This window comes from Corvus kubaryi, unplaced genomic scaffold (assembly GCF_017639235.1).
Source record: "Corvus kubaryi isolate FWS band 111438036 unplaced genomic scaffold, C.kubaryi_AGA036_p1.0 76, whole genome shotgun sequence".
NCBI lineage: Eukaryota > Metazoa > Chordata > Aves > Passeriformes > Corvidae > Corvus > Corvus kubaryi.
This window is the reverse complement of record NW_024582063.1, coordinates 1,207,949-1,231,091: the sequence shown is the minus strand read 5'-3', so window position 1 is coordinate 1,231,091 and position 23,143 is coordinate 1,207,949. Positions and strand designations below refer to the sequence as shown.

General features: G+C 41.1%; 1 protein-coding gene and 1 long non-coding RNA gene across 15 annotated transcripts in view; one reads left to right on the top strand and one right to left on the bottom strand.

The window, feature by feature from the left end:
* Positions 1-4,484: 4,484 nt before the first annotated feature.
* On the bottom strand, positions 4,485-10,217 carry LOC121675813. The gene is made up of 2 exons (XR_006020227.1): positions 10,131-10,217; positions 4,485-9,198 (listed from the first exon to the last, which is right to left on the bottom strand). It is a non-coding gene; the product is annotated as an uncharacterized LOC121675813 (long non-coding RNA).
* CDC42BPA (CDC42 binding protein kinase alpha) overlaps positions 10,026-23,143 on the top strand; it is a 185,784-nt gene continuing 172,666 nt past the window's right edge. For 8 of the 14 annotated variants that reach the window (XM_042051584.1, XM_042051582.1, XM_042051581.1 and 5 more), the window contains exons 1-2: positions 10,026-10,504; positions 11,234-11,458. In XM_042051584.1, the coding sequence (XP_041907518.1) occupies positions 11,263-11,458 (196 nt within the window). In that variant the 5' untranslated portion in view covers positions 10,026-10,504; positions 11,234-11,262. Of the gene's footprint in view, positions 10,505-11,016; positions 11,459-23,143 lie in introns of all 14 variants that reach the window. The other 6 variants (XM_042051591.1, XM_042051590.1, XM_042051588.1 and 3 more) reach the window with 2 other exon arrangements.

The window sequence follows — 23,143 nt, the reverse complement described above, 5'->3', positions numbered from 1 at the left end:
GGGACCTTTTCCATGGCTGGAAATCACCAGCCATGGTGATGGGCTACTATCACTTGCTCTCCTGTGCATTCCCAGTAAAGATGAGAGGGTGGGCCTTGAAAGCTACTCACAAGGGATATGTCCCCTTTCAACAAATACCCTTTCCACAGCCCCTCCCCACTGACTGTATTTCCATTTCTTGTATTGGTTGACTGGATTTTCCCCTTCACTTACCGCAAAAGAGGTAAAAAAATTAGCCTTCAAATCCACAGTCATGCAGGGGGAGTTGGAAACAGCTTGTTCCCCATGGGTATCCTTTGTCTGCATGTTGGCCCCAGCCACCTCACACCTTCTGTGCACAGAAGGTGAGTCAAAATTGGGGGTGAGATTAGAATTTGGGAATTCTGTGCTTGCAGAAAGGGAACCTGAGCAAATATAGTCATTTTGGTATGTGCTAATTCCTTCTGGACTGACTGGTGAGTGTATAACAGAAAAAGGAAATATTGCTGACACTCACTGCTCCTCTGTCTTTTTCGGTTCTAAATCCACAGGACTCGGGAATCAGGAAATGCCTGCAAAAAGGTTTTGAGGAGGTCACAGAAACAGAACTGTGCTACAGTGCTGCTTTATCTATGGGTAAACAAAATATGGCCCCTTATTATAAAGAAAAAAGAGCTTAACCTCCTTCAGAACTGTAGGTCAAATTCCACAAAAAGTGTGTTTTGGTGTTTTCTGGTTTCATACTCCTTGCTGTAATGTGGTAGTAAAATCTCCATAATTGTGTTTACAACATCAGGTAGCAGCTGTTAATGGAGAGTACCTTACCTCAGCTCATATCTTGCACAGGATGGATTAGCATACTTATATTTTCCTGTCTGTTTGTTATGCTACAAAACTAATATTCTGGCACAATCCATTCTTCATAAAGATTTTTTTATGCTAATTTCCTCTGTACCAAAAGATACAGTAAACACTTGTACTCAGGATAGCTCTCTTGCAATTCAATACACTAAGCTATTTTGCTCTAACTTTGCAAAATGCAATATAAATTTCCAAGTAGAAAAAGAGTTAAAAGGAAAGTCTGTTCTTGCAAACTATTAAGTGGTAACCAGGCCTCTCTCATATCAATAAAAAGCTCTCCACAGTGACACTTCAGCCCTTTCTCTAGCCATTTTCTGCCAGGTAGGAATCAGAGAAATGCAGAACAGCCTTAAAAGCTCCATATCTGATCAGAAGAAACTCTCTCAGTGCAGGTCAGGCACAGACTGACAGGGACGTTGCTCCATTTCCCTTCTAATAAGGCATTGCAAAGAGGGCTGAGGTAATTTCTCAGGCTGCTGTACGGCATGAAGGCAACAGCCTGAACAAAGTCTGCTGGATTCACATCCGACAGCAGGCCAGTGCTGCCAGGACGACGAGGCTGCTTGAAGGCAACACAGCTTGAGCTGCTCTGGAATGCTGGTTGCATGCAGTGCTGGATCTTCTTCCACTGGTTCTGGTGGGATTCAGACGACTCTCTTGCCATTTAAAGTGGAAGTGGGCTCTCTGTTAAAGAGCTGCCTTATGTTTTTTCATGAATACAGAATAGAGCCCAGAAACTAAAGAAAAGTCAAGGAGAACGTAACTTGCAATGTATATCCAATATGCAGAAGCCTGTTTTCTCTACAGCACTCTTCCATGTTCTGAAATTTTTTCATGTTCCCTCATTATTTCCTTATCTTTACCAGTCAGAATACATACCCTATGATAAACATGGGCAGGAAACTAAGCCCCAGAAAACTCCATGATTAGCCTGAGTTCACCTACTTGGTGAACTGGCTGGAGATGGGAAGACTGCCCAGCTCTCTCAGTAATCCACCCCTGGCCCCAGTTCAGCAGAGCACTTAGGTACTTGTTTGCAAGATACAGTGCTTCGACTGTGAATCACAGACCTTTTTATTATTATCACTTTTACTGCAGGGTGAGGGAATTAAGTCTTAAGAAAGGCCTTGAAGTAAACTGGAGCAATAAATTGAATAGCCCGTGGCTCTGCACCCCGAGTCTGCCAGTGTCCCTGACCAGGGGGAGGATGAGGTTCAGAGACCTCAGCCCAGCTCACTTTCTCTTCCTGTAGGAGACAGCAGAGAGATTAGTGACTGTGGGATTGCTGCTGTGTAGAGCTGTGCTAGCCACAGCTGGAAGCTAATTATACATCCACTCGCCACTTCCCACATTATTCAGCCAAGGAAGAAAATGTTCACTTTGTTGGAAAAGCCAAAAGAACAGCTGGTAACTGCCGCTGCCTTTTTTTAACAACACACAACTACGGCTATCGCTCTTCATTGTAAAAATACAAATATTTATAACATCTTCAAAAATCTTTTTTCATTACCAATTTCCATTGGAAAATTGGAAACCCAATCTTCATGGCCTCCAAGATGAAATCCTGCACTTCAGGAGGAAGCCAAGAAAGCGATGGCAGCAAATGCTGGACTCCAGGTGAAGAATGTAGCTGGACCTTGCTTCCTCCTGATGCACCACACATGGAAACAGCTGGTGTTCTGAGCTAACTGGGGAAGAAAAGGCTTTGAGATACAGCTGTACTATGATTAATGTTTCTATGACATTACTTGACTGAAGTTTTAGAAACATTCCATTTCATTTAATGATTTTAATTCACCTACAGTGTGTTTTGGCATAGTTTGGGATGTTAAGGGGAGGCAGCAACATCTCCGTGGTTAAGGCTGAACCTAGCTTCTGTTATAGCACCCTGTTTCCATCCCTTCATCATAACTTTGGCTTGGAAAGCTGCTTGAGTCTGAAGTCTGCCAGGTCTATTTTAGTCACTTTTGCAAAAACTGAGGAAAATCAGCCAAATTACTCTCAAGTTACGAGTTGCTAAAACTTACGCTGATTGGAAATATTTACTTTTAATTAGTACTTTTAGTCCCTGTCTTCAGTTTGATTGATTGGTTGAGTTGAATTAATCCATAGCAACATTCCTGCCTTAAGAAAAATTTACTGTCACATAAACTTGTCCCCTGAGTGTAGCTGTAGAAAAATGTCCTTTTCCTGATGTATGTATGCCCCAGTGGGAGAAGTTATTGTCCATGACACAACCTCTGGTGCTTGTCTTTGCCCATATGCTGGAGAATGCCCCTCCTTTTGATACCGAGGGAGGTCTAAGCAAGGCCCAGCTTATTTCAGCCGAGGTGAGCTGGGTTACTTGAAACAGTGACAAAGTGATGCATTGCTAACCCTGCCCTCCTGCACAGATGCAGGTAGGGAGCACTCCTGCCAGCAGATCTGCTCTCACCTCTCCCAGGGAGGTTCCATTCACTGAGGGAGCACTATCAACAAAATGAAGCTGCACCACTGGCCAGCACCTCCTCCCACAAATACAATTATTCCCAGTGCTATCCACACACGAGGATTCGAGCCAGTGCTATGTTCACACTTTTTGATTAAACTAGTACAAATATTTGTCATTCTCTACCTCAAAAACCACTTGTAATCACACTTCTAACCTATCCATATAATTAAATCTCTTAATTTGTGCAGTGACAGTTTACAAAGAAAAATGGTTGACATCGTGCAAAGATATAAACCACTCTTATTTTTCATAAAACTGAGCCCAAACCATTTTGTTTGTTCCAGAAGGAATTATGAGTTCACTTACGCTCTTGCTGAGATCAAGGAGGCTTTTTTTGGCATTGGCTTGAGTGGCATTATTACTGAACACTACATAACACTTTAAACTGGTTAGACTAGATGTTAGGAAGAAATTCTTCACTATGAGAATGGTGAGGCACTGGCACAGGTTGTTCAAAGCTGTGGATGCCTCATCCCTGGAAGTGTTCAAGATCAGATTGGATGGGGTTTTGAGCAATGTGGTGGAAGGTGTCCCTGCCCATGGCAGGGGGGTTGGAACTGGATGATCTTTCAGGTCCCTTCCACCCCAACCATTCTATGGTTCCACGATTTCAAGATTTTCTTCTCTTTGGGAGGTGACCTGAAATTACCTGCTGAGTGGCAAGAGGTTTTTACTTACAACAAATGTTCTCCACAAGAGTCACAAATTTTACAGGGCATTTCATTTTTTCTATTAGTTTTCACTGCAGAACGAATCAATCTGCAAAATGTAGTACTGCCAAACAATAAAAGTGCTGGTTTCTAGTCATTGTTACCTGTGCCACTGCCATCACCTACTTAAAATGTGATGACTGATTGCAAATTTCATCCACGAAGGGAGAGGTGGGGCTTGCTGCCTCTCCTTCCAAATAAAATTTAGCAAACTCAAAATGCCAACTGCTGAAAAGCCACAATCTTGTGATTTCAATCTGCAGATCATGATGAAAGTGTCTCTTTACATTAAGTGTCCTGTCTCTGATTAAAACAGATTTCTGCCTGAATTGCATCTGTCCTCATTGTCTGTATCTATTCTCCCAATGAAATACTTATTTTAGACCTTTGATGCTATTTGTGCAATTCCTAAGTTAAAAATAAATAAAATAGAGGCATCACTGTTTTCAATATATCAATATTCCTTCATTAAAATTCAAATAAACCAAAACAGTACTTTAAAACAACAACTGAATTGGTCAGACCTCTAATCTGAAAATTCCACAACCTTGGGGAAATCGAGACCAGTGTGTGATCTCTTGCACTCTCTTTGTAATGAGCTAGGCACTCTGAGTTTTTCTCTGACATAAAGTTAATCCAGCTCCATCCACCCTGGGTTCATAATCCAAATTAGGCTCCTTTCTGGGCTTGTTTTCATCTAAGTACAGAATTTGCTGGGTTTTACAAGTAAGTATTTTCCCCCCTCCCTCTTCACAAGCTTACCTCCCTCTCTCTTGCCAAACTCCCTGCCCTTGACTTTCCCTTTCTAAATCACTCTTCCTCCCCATATGATTTCCAAATTAGCCATTGTGTTCCCTTCCTCTCTCATCTATCCCATTTTTCCTCACTTCATCCTGTTTCCTTGCCCAATCAAAGATCTCTTAGTAGTTTCCTCATTCCTCATCCCTTCCATCAGTGTTACTTACATGACAGTAGCAGCTCTTTAGAAATCACTTTCACAGTGAGATCCTCACTGAATTAATCCCTAAGTACACCCTTTTAAGAAAAAAAAAGTCCATAATACAGCACTGAGTGTTCACCAGCAGAAGAGGTACTCATTCTAGAGCAACAGACATTGAAAGCCTTGATTATGATCAGTAGAAACTATGAACCACTGCAAAGAGAGTAGGTTTAGAAGCAGCTCTCATGCTGAGTTATTGCTGTTGTAAGTTGAGCAACACTAGCTTTGTATAGGCATCAGCCAGATAATGCAAATGCATCCACTTTGCTTTTGAATCAATGGATTATCTGGCTGTACTTTGTGTGGCAGTGACAGAAATTTGCATCCATCCAGTTTCACAAGTAAATACATGGTCTTCCTCAGAACTCTTCAATTTAAGAAGCCACTTGACCTGACAAAGAGTTCTACATCATTAAATATCTTCATTTAAGGGAGTGAATTATCTTGAGGAAAGTTCAGCTTTTCAAGATGGCATAACACAGGTAACAGATTCTGGACATGGAGGAATAAAATATCAACACAGATAGAGAAATCCACAGGAAAGAACCGGACCATGGAGGGACTGAAGGCTTGAAAAGTTGCAGACATTACAGACTACAAAAACAAGAGGGAAAATAAAATAACAGTCTTAGATTTATGTTACTGAAGAAATGAAAATAAAAAAGAATCTCAGACTGCTACACTGACATTAATTAAGGTTTACAGCAGCCCTAAGAGCTTTGGCAGACTTGGCCTCACTTTCATAGGAAAAAAACAACATATTGAGAGATGAAACAGCATTGTCAGAGTGCAAACACAGGGTCCTATTTGGAGGTCAGAATGAGACGTGACTTTGGTCAGTTCCTAGTCTGCATCATAAAAGCAGGATTCAAATTACAGCAATTTCATGCAGCTATAAATGCAATTCCATTACTTCCTCTCCTCTTCTTCAATCACAGAGGCTACCTTGTTTCTGTTGAGAGCACAGCACCCCTGGACACTTCTGCAGGGTCAAACCTGCTTCATTCTTCACAGAAAACTGTAAGCTGGTGGTGGCCACATTCTCATTAGTTTTAAATGAAGACTAAAACCAGGGGGATAAGGCCAGTACCGATCCAGCGTAGTGAGATCAGCATGATGCAATTTCTCTCTGAGGTAAAATTATTCAGTTCAGCCATTCACAGAAAATCGTTAAGATTATAAATAAGACTCCAAAGACCAATAAAAGAAGCATAAGGGAAGAGAGAGATAATTCCATATTTACAATGCCTTTATATACATACACATTTATGATCATTGTTTTGGGATTAGGTAAATATTAAGCATCAAGCTTGCCAGGTACCATTTAGTGCTTGTAGTTGGACTTGTCTGCAGACCTCACAGGAGAAATAGGTCTTGGCAAGGCAGTTAGAGAGGGAAAGAATAGTAGATTTACAAGTCTTTAAAAACATTAAAGTGTGTTACTAAATGCCTTATTATAGGTACTGAGACTAATTAAGTTCTGCAATAGCCATCAGTTTCAGTGAAGAGATCTCTGTGTTCACTAGGATTAAGTTTGCCTCAGCAGCAAGATTTATGTGAAACTACAGTGGAACAGACTATAGAACAAGTGTTGCTCAATTCATACACACTGGTCTTCAGTGTTCTCCTAGAGTGCAACCACTGTGGGCTCCATCTGCAGCTACCTGCAATCTCTTCCAATAACCTAAGTTATTACTGTAGTTCAGGCAACAGCTGTAGGACCCCTTTTCAAATAGTACCACCCCATGTCTATACACACATCCTCTAAACTGGGTGCCAGCACTGTTTTTGCAGAGAACTACAAAATTTTGCTCAGGAGACGAACTGCTGTATCAGTACAAACAACATGTGTCTACATAGTGAAGTTTTAGAGAACACAAAAGCCTGGATGCAAAATTTTGTCAACATATAAATGCCCCTCTTGAGTACTTGTCCCTAGGCAGGTAGTAGATCTACCCCTCACAAGCAGGGAAGCATGTGGGGTCTGTCTTGACTTTAGAAATGGTTTGCACACCAAAAGCAGATATCCACAATACTTCACCAAAAACAACAAACCTCCGTCCCTGGAGAGAAAAGGCTGTTTACACTATTATACCAACAATAACTATTGAAACATTCAACATACAGGTTGTTAATATATAAACTACATGGTTTCAACCATATCCTCCTGATTCCACACTATTCCCTCTACTGCTATCAGCTTGCCTAACTTATTGTAAGATACAAATTCCTTATTATCATTAGTTATACTTTAGGTACGGTAAACATTTGTAAAGCTAAGCAATAGGATGAAAATATTATTGTGATATTATTAAAACAAGAACGGGGTGAAACAAACACATGATAATTATGAAAGATATTGGGGTATGTTTGCACAACTTGGGTGTATTTTTAGGACACAGTGTCTTAGTGACAGAATTTACAAGAGAGAAGGAATTTTTGCATGTTACATTAAATTATTTTGTTGGTTTTCTAAATATTCTGAACTAAAGTCTTTCTTACAAGGCAGAGAAAATATTTTTCCATCCCATAGGTGTACGGTGAGAATTACTCATCTGGATAATTCCCAGCAAATAAAAGCGCCACCAGCCACTGTTGGTGTTACCTGCTCCTCACAGCTTCTGTGGCACGACAGCTGACTATAGCCCAGTGGGTGTATCACCAGTTGTTCTGGGGATGCCTGTATATTTCTAAACAGGCTATTAAACAAAGAGAGAACAAATAATTCCTGGGTTTTGTGCTCAACTGCAGCTTGCTTGGGTTTACTGGTAGCCTCACTCAAGCTGAAAAGAATGTGCAACTTCTGTCAAGCAGTGCTAGCAGAAACGAGGGTTCAGTTTTAAAACCAGAAATATAGGGAAAGAGACTGCCTTTTCTGGCTATCCATCCTTGTTTGCAAACACTTGATCTGCAATTAAAACAAAGAAAGACTTTATAACTGGCTAAGGAAAACACAGTAACCTAAGAAAATAAGTGAAATACCCACACCCATCATATCTCTGGCATTGGTTCTTCAGTTCACTTCCCTACCAAGCAGTGCCAAAGTCCAAGGAGCTAACATCCCTTTAACTCTTAGTCTTCTTCGTTTTCCCTCTGCAACCCCATTAATGGTTAATCTATGCTCAGGATGAACTTGGATGATGTGTCTCCAACCCCTATAGGAAGTGCTATCTGATCTGGGCCACCTACCCCTGCAATAGCAATCTATTTTTATTGCTGTCATCAGGCATCCCCCACCCCCAGCTTCAAACCCAATTTCCACAAGTTCAGCGGAGAGCCAGCAGGAAATGCCTTACTCTCACTGTAAAACTGCCTGTGTGCCACAGCTTTGGAGCAGGCTCCTACCACAGAGGCACTGCTGTGACTGTAGCAGACAAGGACCAGCAGCACCTCAGATACTGGCACAAGGCTCTTGTCATACCAACGGTGTACCCCAGCACGGGGAGGAAACCCTTTCCTTATTCCCGTCCTCTCAGTTTAATCCTATCCTCTACCTATCACAAGCTCACTTACAGTTGTAGTGGTTTCTAGCATTTCTTGGAGGGCTTTTGAGTAAAAAGCTTTTAGAATTAAATTCTCTGCACATTCCTTCTTTTGCCAAGAGTCTGCTCTGCCATTCTGCATGCACAGGGTGGGAGTCACTGTTCCTCTCTAGCTTCGCACCAGTGACTTTATATACAGCCAAGTGATTCTGAGCAAACATATGGGACTTTAATCACATTGTGAATGTGATAATAATTAATGGGTATGTAGGACTGTTGACGCTTTAGATCAGCTGGTAAAAAGGCCAGTGTAAAAAAAAAAAAAGTGTTATATAGATGCTGGTTACAGCAAAACCCAATTGAAGGTCATCTGTTGGTTATTGAACTGAGGAAGCAGATGCCTGAGCTGCTTCCTTCCCTTGAGCTCCAGAAGATGCAGGACTTGGTAGGCTTCAGGAGAATGCTGAACTTCACCTACAGCTGGTGACCTTTGGGGGCTGTATGGCCTTCCTCCCCTTCCATCTGATTTCTGAGGAAGGACGAGCTGAAGTTACCCGTTGACTTAGAGATGACATTCCATCCCCTGAGCACCACAGCGCATCCCTGACACCTTTGGCCAGGAGAGCTGCTACCATGTGCTGGTGGGCAGCTGCATTTTCCACCGCACAGGTGGTCCTGCAAAGAGATCAATGCAAAATCCTCTCATGTGCTTCTGCAGTTGAGTCTATACCGCCTTAAAACAAAACACGTTCATCAACAGGAATATCCTTCAGCTCTCTTAAAGGATATGGGTTTGAAACGCCCGCGAAAGGAGCTTGTTTCCCCGGCGTGTGATGTGGTGGCACGGTGGGCTCCTCGATGAGGAGAGGCACTTCGCCAGTGAGGAGAGAACCGCCACGAGCTGACGCATTTTCTGTCACGTTTTTAAGCCCCCGAAGTGTGAGACAGCCGGAGTCCGTGCTCGCACCTGGAGCTCGGCAGATCCCCTCAGAACGACCGACAGGCGCCGCTCCCCCCGTCCGCCCTCCTAACCAGGCTGGGATTTTTATTCAAAGGCCTTATTGCTGGGGAGGCGGCTGAGCGGAACCGGGCCGGGCACCGGCAGCGGCTGCTCCCCTCGGCTCGGGGCAAAGCCCGGAGGGATCCCCAGGCGGACGGGGGGGTCCGCCCGGGATAGCCCAGCCCGGGCGGCCGCAGCCTGCGGACAGCCGCGCTGCGGCCTCCGACTCCCGCCCTCTCTCCCTCCCGTATCCCTGGGTCCGCCCGTATCCCTGCATTCCCTGCTGCAGCATCCCCTCCTCCCCTCAATCCCATCAGTAGCGGCGGCCCCGGGCTCGGCTCCCCGCGCTGCGGCGGCGCTCGGCGGCGGCTCCCCCCCGCCGCGGCCGCCATGTTGGGCTGCTGCGCGCTCGGCGGCGGCAGCTGCCGCGTGTGACCGCGGGAGGGAAGGAGGGAGGGAGGGAAGGAAGGAGGGAGGGAGCAGGGGGGGAGAGGAGGGCGCGGAAGCGGAGAGAGGGAGGGAGCGAGCCGGGGAGGGAGGGCGCCGCCGCTACCCCTCCCCGCCGCCCCGCGCACGCACACACACACCACACACCCCGCACACGCACCGCCCGAGGATGCCCTTTGCCCGGGGGGGCGAAGCCGGGACACCATCGCGCCGCCGGGACTGAAGCCACCACCGCCGCCGTCGCCGCCGTCGGGGCCTCCCGGCCCGCAGCGTGCGGCCGGAGCGGGGACGCCGGCGCTTTCCCTCCGCCCCAGGACGCGCACCGGGAGGAGGAGGAGGAGGGCGCCGTCTCCGCAGCAGCAGCAGCAGCCGCCGCCGCAGCCATGGGAAGGATTTGACAGGGCTCGGAGCGCTTTCGCCGGTGTGTCGGGGCGCGCGTCCCGCCCGCCGCCCCTTGGCGCAGCGGAGGAGAAGGGGGCGACGATGAAGACTTTAGTTTTTTTGAATCACTGAAAAGCCTTAAAAGGAGACTCGGTAAGGAGGAGGAGGAGGAAGGGAAAGGCTGCCCGGGGCAGGACGTGGCTGCGCCCTGAGGAGGGGGGGCTGCGCCCCACCCCGTAGTGGCCGCGGAGGCGCTGCCGGGGCCGGGGGAGGCGGCGGGGGGCGGCGGGGCTGCGCGGCCCCTCATCCCTCCCTCCCTCCCCGCCGGTGTGCGCCCTCATTTCTGCTGCCTTTCGCTTATATAAATACGTAAATACATCTGTTTTTCCCTTCCCGTCCGTCCTGGGAAGCGGAACCGGAGGGGCTGTTAGCCCGTGGTGCTGCGGCGGGGCTCCTCGCAGGATCGCGCTGCATGATCTGCATTGGGAATGAAGGAGAAGACCTTCTTAAATATATAAGTGCGTGTGCCTGTGCACGCACGGTGAAATCGGTGTCAGGCAGTCTCGGTTGAATTTGAGTGCAATTATTATTCTTAAAGCATCAGGAATGCCCATATATATTTTTTTTCCCCCACTTCTTACTCAGCCTATTAATTTTTTTTTTAGGATGACTGTTTTCTTCTCTTAAAAGTCATGCATACACAGATATCCACACTGTATGTGTGTGTCTGAAACTCCAAGGGTTTAGTTCCAAACTGGGAACACCGAGGTGGGCTGGCAATTAAGGACCGCCGCAGTTTGAGACTTGTTAAAAATACTGTTGACTTCTTTTTAAACGACAAAACCCTGAAAAGTTTTTTTTGTTGTTGTTTTTCTGACAAAGTAATAATAATCATTAAAAAAGAAACCCCAATGCAAACTGAAACAACCATGTCTGGAGAAGTGCGTTTGAAGCAGTTGGAGCAGTTTATTTTGGATGGGCCAACGCAGACTAATGGGCAATGCTTCAGTGTGGAAACCTTGCTGGATATACTCATCTGCCTTTATGATGAATGTAATAATTCCCCTCTGAGAAGAGAGAAGAACATCCTTGAGTATCTGGAGTGGGGTAAGTTTGAATGTGTTTATTTTGTGTACATCTGTCCATGTTCCTGTCTGCTTTGTATAATGTCTCTGTTATTTATGTGTGAGAGGGGATTGTTTATAACTCAGTGTTTTTACTGGGAAGTGTTATCAGTTTTACTGTATTTAAACGTGGTGGTGGTGCTAAAAAGAAATCTGTATTGGGTTTTTTGCCTTTGAGGTATGCATGTAAAACATACTTTATATTTTTTATTTTTCTTTTTTGACATGGATCAGACTCTTGTACTTGAAGCATATTTGTTTGCCTTCAGGCCCAGCTGTTGAGTTTTGTATCCTAAAGTTGCTGGGAATATAGAATGGTATGGGATAAATTCTCTGATGCCTGGAAGAACATCAATCCTCTGATATGCTTCTGCAGTTGAATCTATACTGCTTTAAAATAAAACATGTTGATGAACAAGAAAATCCTTCAGCTCTCTGAAATGATAAGGATTTGAAACATCTGTGGAGATGGAGAAGATGACATTCTCTTCTTTAACATAAAATCGTTGCTGACTTAAGTAGATTGTTTTTTTCACCAGGAAAATCAAAGTTGAAAAGCCAAATGAAACCCTGTGTGCCCCTGGCACACTTTTCATTTTCTTTATTCATTTTGTGGGAGATAGGGTCTTAGTAAATTTTTCAAGGAAAGCAGGTGAATGATAGTGTGCCAGTTCTTCTTAAGTTGTCACAGAACTGGTTGACTCTATTTTTTTCTTTTTAATTCTTTTTCTTCCTCCTCCTAAACTCAGATGTAAACCAGAAGATGCAGTCTGACATAAGAGCCTTGATGGGAATGGTTACTGTATCTGACCTTCAAACTTCAAAGTCATGCTGCACTTCTCTATTTGCAGACAGAGCCATTTACCACATTTGCTTTGTAATAAATACATCAGCTGTCCTCCTTTATTAAAAAAAGCATATTTTTGAAACACATAACAGGCGTTTGATTAATTAGGTGGTTCAGCTCTTCAAAATGAAGTTGCTGAGGAAAGACATTGTTTTGATAACTGATCTAACAACTTGAAGCTGATATGTGTGTGTTTTATTTTCCTGCTCCTCTCTGTAGTCATACTGACATCTAAAGGACATCTGACTCAGTAATTAAGTTTCTTGTAGTGTTCATATTGCACTGGTTTTTATTTTTTTATTATTTGGAGGAACAGGCTATAATTAATGCATTCTAGCTAAGGAGGAAATAGTAATTAAAAGTACTTCTGAAGAATCTTCCGTCTAAAACGGTCACTGGCATACAGAAGCTGTGAAAGATTGGGAAAATATGATGGCTCCAAGGGTATTTTCTGTGCAGGAACTTAGTGTAGTCTGTAGTGGATCTAGCCAGCTGATACCTTGTAAATAATGATAATAACAGTAACCAAGTTAACCATATATAGGTGATCAGAGCAACGGTGTGTTTAGGACCCGTTGTATTGGGTGCTGGTGCTTTCAGTGGTGGTTGTTTGATGGGTAAATGCATCATTGCCAGGCTCTGACGGTACCTGAAGATTTCTGTAATAAGCTTTCCTGTCTGCTGATGGAAAAATACACTGTTTTGGAAAGGCTGGACTGGAATAAGGTTTCTTGCTGGCCTATTTTTCCTGCTATTTTTCCACTCTCATGCTCCAACTGTGCCTTAGCAGGACTTTTAAGCATCAGAGAAGACCAGTTGCTCCCATTTCCAGGGCTGAGTTGCTATGGTCCTCTGTCTGCTCCCAGTTCTGCTGTCCAGGCTTCTGCCCTGGGAGCTTTTTCAGGAGGGTTTGTGACATGGAAGAGCCAGTGGTTGCTAATACTTGCTGGTGGAAGTGTCTGTGTGAATGATGTGAATGTCTTTATCCTGCAAACACTCCCAGGAGTGCCTGCTCTGAGGGCCAGCCCTTCTAGTGAAACTGGCGGTCTCTGGCATTCCTGTTGGGATCAGGGAGTTGGCAAAATCAGGCTCTTAGAGATGTCGGGTACCCTCCAGTGCTCTGGTGAAGTTACTGAGGGTACCCTGTGCTCAGATATAATCGTGACCTCTCATATCTCTGTCCCCAGAAGGGGAAACAATGCAAGTGGTTGATTAGAAAGAGGTTGTATGTGGTTTTAAAGTCAGAGATGTGCTGAGTAGTGGCAGAAGTGGAAGGCTGGCAGCCAAAGATCATGGACTCTGCCCCCACCTCTCTGAAGGACTCAGAGTTGAAGTGCTTTCAGCTCAGTTTTTTTCAGCTCCTCTATTTGAACAGCAGGAAAAATAGCACAAATTTTACACCAGGGAGTTCTGAAAGCTGCTGCATATGAAGCGCTCTTGGGTTTGAATGTACCATATAAAATAGTGTGTATTAATTTATTTTTCCCATCAGTGAAATAAAACTTGGGGCCTGGTATATCTACTGGTGGATGTCAGTTGGATGCTGGCGTTTTGTGGGTTTCTGCCAAACATCCACAGATTTGCTCGATTACTGTGGAGAGTGCAATCTGAATGTATTGGAACTGGTCAGGGAATGGTATGAACTGGTATGTTTATGTGTTTACAAAATGCAAAATACGTATTTACTCCTGTGAACTGATTGTCATCTTAAGCTAAAACTGCCTTTTTAAAAAAATAAATTATTCTTTCTAGATGTAAATAAGGTTTATTTATATAGTATGTTATTTTTAAGAAAAGGCTAATAAACAGCTGTTGAGTGATCACAGACTCCTGTTGAGCAGCAAATAATTTTTTCTTGCTTTTCAGCAATGTAGTTTTGAGGTGTTACTGTTTGGTTTTGTGGAGGGTTTGAGCTTGGGTTGCATTTGTGGATGTGTATTTTTATATGTTTTGGGTCTGAGATGTTACCTGCTGTATTTCATGTAAGACTGAACCACAGTCTGAATTTTTGGGGGAAAGGTTTAGGAGGTATTCTACCATGGAAAAGCTAATGTCTTAATGACAGCCATGTGACTGCTGCTATATTTAGGAGAACTAAGAAGATTTATGTTCTAGTACTTAGATCTTTTAGGACTACTTATGAACTTGTAATCTAGAACTATAACTTATTTAAAAATTGAGTAAGGGTAAAAGAACTGAGATCTGAACTAATTGTTCATGTTTTGGTTTGATACTGCAAGTTTAACTCAGCAAGTGGAGAGAGTAAGGTCTCTACAATGTGTAGTTGAGTTTTAAATTTTTGTAGGATTTCAGGTTTTTTTGGTGCTTGAAATGACATTAGACTGGTTGGAAGTGTCAGGTTAATTATTTTATGGTTCAGAATCTGCTTTGCTTCTAAAATCCTATCTTTGGCTTTAAGTGAAAACATAATTTCATTTCATCTTTTTATGCAGTATTAATTTTGTGACTTGTTAATAAGATGATTTGATTTTGTTGTTTATATTACATAGGTATCTTATATGCTAAGACAGCCATGAAAACAGCCACTGTATTTGTGTTCTGAGGGTTAAATCAGGGCACATTTTGAGATAACAGGAAGAAACTGGAACATTTAGATTTGGCTTGTTCTATGTATTTGATGCAAGTTTTCATTTTTATCTCTATTGATAGTTGTATTTGTGATTTGGAAAAGGGCTTGTCTAATTATAGCAACTGGAGCTTACCAGAAAAAGCTGTTGAGAATTCCAAGCACTTTGCTTTTTCTTTTCTACTTGTGTGTGAGTTGCCATGCTGACACAAGAGTGTGAGGGAGGTAATGAAGACTGATAAGGTGAACTTGAAAGAGAAATACAGTGATAAAAAGAAGCTTTTGGAGATGTTTTGGTTCTGGGAAAACTTCCTTTTTAATGGCTCCAGTTTGAATTCCTTTTGAAAAGAAACTAGAACAATGTTATTTAGGATATACTGAAAGAATAGTAGAAAAAACCTCAAAATGTGTGGAGATGAAAGTGAGGGAAGATGGAAGGCACCACGAATACCATGGTGAGGTCAGTGATTTGATTAAATATGTGCTCTTGTTGGAAAAATGTAAACTGTCCTTTAGTAAAATTTTTGTTTGGTTGGTTTTGTTTAGTTTATTGTTGGTTTTGTTTGGTTTGGTTTTTTGTTGGTTTTTGGTTTTTTCCTACCAAAGAAAGCTTTGGAAGATGTATTAAATTGTTCTCATTTCATCTTCAGTAGAACTGAAATGTGTGGTGTTTATGTAGTGCTAATAGGGTCATACACTAGACTGTCATCATTGGTCTCATACTTTTTATTCAGTTGTGCAGCACCTGTTGTGGATATTGAAAATGGTTCTATCACCATACAACCAATTTTTCAAGACAGGGTTGTGGAGAGGTGATCTCTCTCATAGTTTTTCTTAAGAAAAAATGGTAAGCCTCTTTTTGAGCTCGGTTTGTTTTTAAATTTTAGTAATGAAAGAATGTCTCTAGGTTTCTACACCTCTTCTTTGTTCTTCATCCCTATATAGGTCCTGAACAAAATCACAGTCATTTTCAGCTATGAGTTGCTTATATTTTGTTTTTAAAACAGACTGTTAAAAAACAAGCATTCATTTAGGTCCTATTCTTAGCAGACAGTAGAAGACTTAGCACTCAACTTCTTAAAGTTTTGTTGTTTTGGTTTTTTGTAAAATAGACTTTGGTGCTCAGTACTTTCCAACCTTAGTACTATCTAACCCATTAGAAATACCTCTTTTTTTCCTAATTACATTTTGAAAGATACCAACTTCTTTGTAACCTAATCATAAAAATAGGAATACCTCTTGGTCTGACATAAACAAAACCAGTTATTCAGTTCTTTCTGGGAAGGAATGAGCATCTTGCTTGTCAGGGCCACTTAAAGTGCTTAAGCATATGCCTTATTTTAAATGTGAGTTTTTTTATTGCTTGCAGCTGAGCCATATGAAATGATGGTGCTCCGTCAGTGTAGAAGACGTTGTGGCATTTTTGACACATACATTTCTGACATTGATTACAATAACACTTCGCTGCATATTTTATGTAATCTGTTGTTTCTGTTACACAGCTGCAGCAGCAATTAAATGCTTTTTATTGATTTGGGTGAAAGAAGGAGGTTCTTCAGTGCTCACAAGTAGAAACGACCTTCAAATGTCCATGTTTCAGAATATTGTGTAAACATCTATAGAGATGCAGTTCTACACCAAATTACTTGAAAAAGAAGGAAACAGTATTTGTGGGAAAATACATAGAAGAATGGTTACCCATGCAGGCTTTAGTGTTAGGTAGCTCTGTGTTTAAGGTCTATACTGTTTAAGTTGTGATTTTTTTCCGCATTTATTTTGGTTTTGATTCTTTTCTTGAACACAGTAAAATAATTACTGTAAGTTTACCAACAGTTCTGATGTGATCAGATGAGCTGTGAGACCATCCAGTTAATTCTACTTGTTTTGTATTAGTTTCCAGTAGAGTGAGGCATTAATCCAATGTAACATGTTTGTTTCTTTACACATTTTCATTATACTAAGTGTTTTTTTAAAAAAAACCTTAATTTTTAAGTAAAAATAAATTTAAAGGGTGTTCTTTTTTGGCTGTTTCTGTTCTGTTGGGCAGGGAAAGTTTGGAAGTACTCCAAGGGTGCCTGTTTTGGGGCATATTTGGGGTATGTGTCTTCAGGTTGACTGACTTCTGTCAGTAATGTCCTGTTTGTTGCAAAGGAGTACAGCTTGCTTGGATAGAAAGCTAACTAATACTTAGTTTCCAGGAATTTTAGAAATGCCTTTATTCTGTACAGAAATTCCTCGCATGCTTTGGTCTAATGGGGACAAATGGAGAAATACAATTATATGAGTTAGTCTGCTCAGTGGGCATTATAAACCTCATGACAACACAATAAGTTCCCTGTTACTAGGACATTTCATGTTTAAGGGTTAATCCAGTAGGTTTTTTTTATGGTATGATCATAACTGTAAAATGTACTGCTGAAGGTGTGTTTGAATTTTTAACCTCTGTGTAGGATATGAGGCTGTGGGTGTGTGTACCTGACTAAGCTCCTTCCTTGTCTTTTGACCCTTCTGTCCTGGACTTAATGACGTATTTTTTTATAACCTGCAGCATATTATTATATCACAGTTGACTGTAGTATGGATACTGTGCTCTAAAAGCAATGAGCTTATTTGGCCCAATATAGTTCAATTCTTTGTTTAACATATATATTTTTTCTTTTTTTACAAAGATGGGTAGAAGCTACCTTTCTTTCTGAAGCTCTACCTCGCACCCATTGATCAGTGTTTGAATCCTGAATAGCAGCAGCAAATAACAGTAATTTCACTACTGAGTCATATCTGTGGCTGGAGAGACCAGTGTTGTTTGAAATTTTCTTGTGAATAAATTGCAAATATAGGATTTCTAGATAGAAAGTGGATGCAGGCTACTATTCTGGAAATCATTGTCCCCATATTATTTTCTGAAAGTGAACTGTAATAAATTATCCTGGATGTGTCTTTGAAAAATATTAACTATTCTTAGCATCCCTAATTGCTTTTATCATGTAAAAAATTTACAGTCTCCATTTGTGCAGAAAACTTCCAGAAGCAATTAGATCCTGCTGCCAAGCTCTAAAACCTGACTAAAAAAGCTACAGTGGATAGCTGAGGCAGAATTTAAAGAAAAGGCCAGTTTCTAGACTAAGTTTTATCTTTTGGCAAAGCAAGCATTCCTTCCCATAAGCATTTGTACTTGTTTAATTTGATTTTCTTTTTCTGGCTGAACAACTGGAATATTTTGTTCTACTCTGGTCTAACTTAACACGTTATTTTTCTAAAATCCTCATTAAGCTTGGGAATGCCACTAATGTGGACCAAAATCTTTAAAAAATGCAAGTGATTTAGGTCAGTCATGTGCAATCTTTTGTTAACGACAAGATTTTTATTTCAAATAGTTTAAACATGACATTAGGCTTAATAATAACTGCAAAAATCTTCTATTCAGGCAGGTCAGTTTGCTTTATTTCTAGTAATACAGCCTAATTAGGTGTACTAGCAGTCACCATGGATAAAATCCACATGAGGTATATCCAGACTCCTATGACATTGTGTTTCATAATTCTTCCTTATCCATATCCAGGCTTCCAGTTTGATTTAAATTAGTTTTGTTACACAATATTGCAGATTTATTTTATTCTTAGGGATCAGCTTTTTAGTGCACCTTCTCTTGGCAGCTTTTTGAAAAGCTTTTCATGGGGACCTTGTAGATATTATAAACTGCAGTATTTCTGTGGGCCATTTTGAGGGAAAAAATTTATTTTGTTCATCAATTTAGTGGAAATGTACAGTAATATTTCTGTAGAAATAAAAAGTGAGTTTAGTGTGCCATTCCAAGTGGGAGAGGAAAAAGCATTCGTAGATGTTAATAACAGTAATTACATTTCCTTCAAATGTTGTGGGATTAGAGCAGCAATGCTTTGTTGGTCTTTTGTTCAGTTTCCTTTCAGTCTCAGAGATCGAGGCTTGGAGGAGGATGTGGTGGAGGGCCTCCATTTCTGAGTCCTTCCTCCTTTCCTTCCTCTGTGGTTTTCCACAGACAGTGTTACTCCAAAGCAGCTTACTTGCTCAACTGAGGCCTCGTGCGTTTCTTCCTTGCTTCCATTCTGTTGCTTTTCATCCCATCTAAATCTCAGTTTGTGTTTCTAATATGGTGTGGATATCCATGTGTCAGTCTGATCTTCTCATGGTGAGAATCTTGGTTTCTGGATTTGGATTGTTTTTTTCCTTTGTTTTTCCCTAGTCATTCCCAAGCTTTCATGATTTGTTGGCCAGATTCATAATATAGAGATTATTATAGTGTGTGGAGAACAGTAGCAAAAAGTTGTCACCTGTGTGAAAAATGGACACAGGCCTTACCCACCAGTGCATCCATAGAGTATTTCCTGTAAACACCCCGTACATTTCTTATTAGATCAATTGATTTACTGTCACTAATCATTTTGCCTTGTTCGCTTTTGTAGAACTGGTGCCTTGGGCTGTTTGTTCTGGCTATGAGTAAGAAGTTGGGATCTGTTTTGCTCCTGTAGTCTAAATAAGATGAGACTTAAGTGAGAGTATAACCTTATCATTTTAATACCTGAAACTAAACTAAAAAAGTGATAGGAAGGGTGGCAATTACTCTGCACAGTGGTTTAAGAAAATGTCATTTGTGCTGTGGGGACACCACAGTCCCAAGGTATTTCCTGTTCTTGCTCATTAAAGTTCTTTCACCTTTACCACGCTGCCTTTTGTAAATAAAGCACTGTGTTGTCTGAATGTTTGGCAGGACACATAGTAACAAGAGCAGGAGGAGGAAATAGAAGTCAGTATTTTGATTGCAACTCACTGGTTTTATCTTGCGTGGGGAGTGACTTGACGGTGTCCTAAGGCTGATCCTAAATCCACTGATCTTTGTTCTGCTGGTGGTTGTGTGGGCAGAGGGACACAATCCAGTTGAAAACCAACCCTGCAAAAGCACGTTGAAATGTGTCACTATGGTTCTGTGAAGATGTTGTAGTGGTGTTTGTATAAGAGAAAGGGGCTAGGACTGTGACAGCCCAGACTTTTGTGTCTTCACCTACTGCAGCTCCTGTGCTCCAGGCTGGTTGCCTCTCAGATCCCTTTAGCCGACAGCAGAGCTACAATTTGGAAACAAATTTTGAGGCTACCAGCTTCTCCTGATGGATATTTGGTGTAGAAATTCAGTGAGCCTTATTTTTTTTCCACAACAGTTTCCAAAACTTTTCTTTTTGCCATGAGAAAGTTTTTAGTCATGAAGAGGGATCTTCAAAATAACTGTCTGATTTTGGTGATGGTAATTCCTTGCAAAAAGAAAGTGTTGGTGTATTTGTGTGTTCTGTGCTGTTTGCCATAGTGTCACTCAGTGCCTTTACACAGTTTTCCTTGTATACTTTGTAACTGAAAGACAAGGAGTCTTATGTTAACACACTTGGAATAGTTCTGTTTTATTTCCCCCAACTTTTAGAAAACACATGATGTACTATTTTGTGCTTATTTAAAAAGACCCTTTTATAATTTTGATAGGGACTGACACAAAAGAGACTTGTTTTCTCTTTAAACTGATATGTTAGAGGAAATTATAGTAGCTGCTTCCTATGCAAACAAAAATTTGCAGAGAAAACCATTATCATTTTGCTGTTGTGTCATTCCACCTCCGAGACTGACTATTTTCACCTTCCCATCTAGCAGCCGCTTTTGGGTAACAAAAGATGTACTTCTAAATTTCTGCATCTTTATAAAAGTCATAATTTTACTCTTGAAATTAAATCAGTCAAATGGGTTTTTCTGGATCTAAGTAGGCTGGCTAAAAAATATACTCTCTATGCTCTTGTGTGTTACTGGTTTTTCTGAAAATAAGGAATGACTATCTCCATTGATGATAATTCATACTCTGAAAATGCAAACTTTATTTAGAGTTAAGGTAACAAAGAGAAAATGGTATGCAATGTGTATTACCATAGCTGGTGTGTATTATTTCATTAACTTGATATTTCTTGGTTAACTTTATCTTTGAGTAACACTTTGACTTCAGAGAAAATGATCTGGGAACCAGTTGCTTTTGATGGTGTAGCTTCTTAGGTACTTCAGTGAGTATCTGTGCAGATACACTGTTGAGTATATGCTGCAGGAACTCATGGTAAGGCTTGAAAAGTCTCTTCCTGGCTGATTTAGCAGAGATGTCATCTGATCTTAGCAGCAGTAGCCTAGTGCTTAAACTTTCGGGGGGAGAAAAAAGTCTGCAGCAGGGGCAAGGAGTTGATTTGCTGTCTAGCTACACTGTTCCTGAATTTTTTACATTCTTCTTCTCCAAAGCTAAGATCATGTAATGGAATTTGTATTATTTACTGACAATACTGCATTCACATTGTGATCCTTGGCACTGCCAATCGGAGGGAACTCTTCCAATAAAGTCTTGATATAGTACTTAAAAATTTGCTTTAATTTCACCATTAAGTTTTCTTGATAAGGAAACAAACAAGTTGAAGGAGTTTTGGCTTTATCTTGGTCATGTAGTCAGTGTTGTCAGTAAATGTATTTAACCATGTGTATGATCATAGTTATAATTACAAAAGTTTCTTAAACAGTCCAAAATCTACATGGTATGTTGCTGCCCATTGATGGGTTGTAAAGCCTCAATGCATTCAGCTCTTAACCAGGCTGAATTTGTGGCACTAAGACCTTTTGTTGACATCAAAGTGTCATATGATTATTCAAAACTTGCATAATTTTATTCCATGTGACCTTGTGATTTTTTTGTTCTCCATCTACCTTAATTAGGAAGTAGAATGTTTATTGATAATTCTTACTGGTGACAGGTCATTATCAGAAAAATGAAATTTTACACTTTAAAACCTAGGCATTAAACATATGTAATTCTGTCTCTAAAAGAAAGTTTCTTGTCTTGTGTCTTTCACTTCAGAGAGGGGTTCCATCTTTTGGGGATTTCCTTTTTTTTTTCTTTTCCAGTTTCAGGAAGCAGTTTTCTCTAGTATGTCACTGTCAGATCCGGTTGGATCAAATTAATTCGTGTGTTTGGATCAAATTAATTCGTGTGTTTGGGGAAAGTATTTTCTTTAGTAGCTTTGATGTTATCCTGCTGATTCTTAAAGCAGTGAAGAAAACTTTGTGACTGCTAGATTTGCGTGGCACTTTTGCTAACATTAGGCTACCATTTGTTACTGCTTTTACTTTAGATTTTCAGTTTCTCTCAGACACACCTTGTCCAGCTCCTTCTGTATTCCCTGTCTCTGGCGTGTGAAATCGTGCGCTCTTACAGCGACGGGGTGCAAAGGTCATTCTTAGCATGGTTCCTGCATAAGGGGTACAAAACCATTTCCTATGGGAAGCATCAGAGGAAATTTGCAGGAGATGGAAGATGGTAAATGAAGAAATTTTGGCAAAGCTACAAGGATTTCTTCTTGGTATGCCAATCATTGTTTCCAATAACACCCCCACCACCATCCCCCTAAAAGCTTGTGGCAGAATTTTCATTACCTTCAAGAGAAGCAGGGTCAAACTGCACATTTTAATTTAGCATAATAACTTATCACAGGTTATTATGTGGGGTCCTTTGTATGTGTGTGTGTTTGTAGAACACAGTGCAGAAGAGCTGCATTGCTACTACCTGGTGTCCCTTCTCAGAGTATTCCCATCAGACAGAAATATTTGAAGTCTGTAAGTGTGCTGCTTGGTGACATTTTCAGACTCACAATTTCAACATAAGCCTTGACAAATAAGCCCAAATTCTCTTTTCTCTTTGCCTTAGTGAATGTCTCATACCATATTTTTCTATGCCAGGCACTTAAAGGCCTAGGTGCTATTTTCCCTGCTGCTTTTTTCTCTTTGAGAGGAAAACAGCCTCTCCACTGAAAGGCCATTTCCCAGGTGGTATGTCAAGATTTCAGAAAGTTTAGACATCTGAATGGGGATGGATTGATCACGTGGTAGGCATTGACTTTAATAGCTATGAGCCAAAATTATCATGTCTGTCTGGCAGGAAGAAGAAGAAGGCATTTCTAAGCCTAATTCTGCTCTCAGTTAGTGGAGATAAGCATGATGTTAATTCACTGATATCCTCATGATATTAAAGCAGTTCATATTTGCTGCTGAACTTCTAAAGAAAGCCAAACCATTTGAGGGCCTTAAGTCGTTAAGTATTTAAAACTAGACTTCGATAACTGTAGCTTTTTCTAGATGTCAAGAGAGAATATTTTCTTTATTTTGCTTCACATTTTTATAGTATACTTTTAAAATAT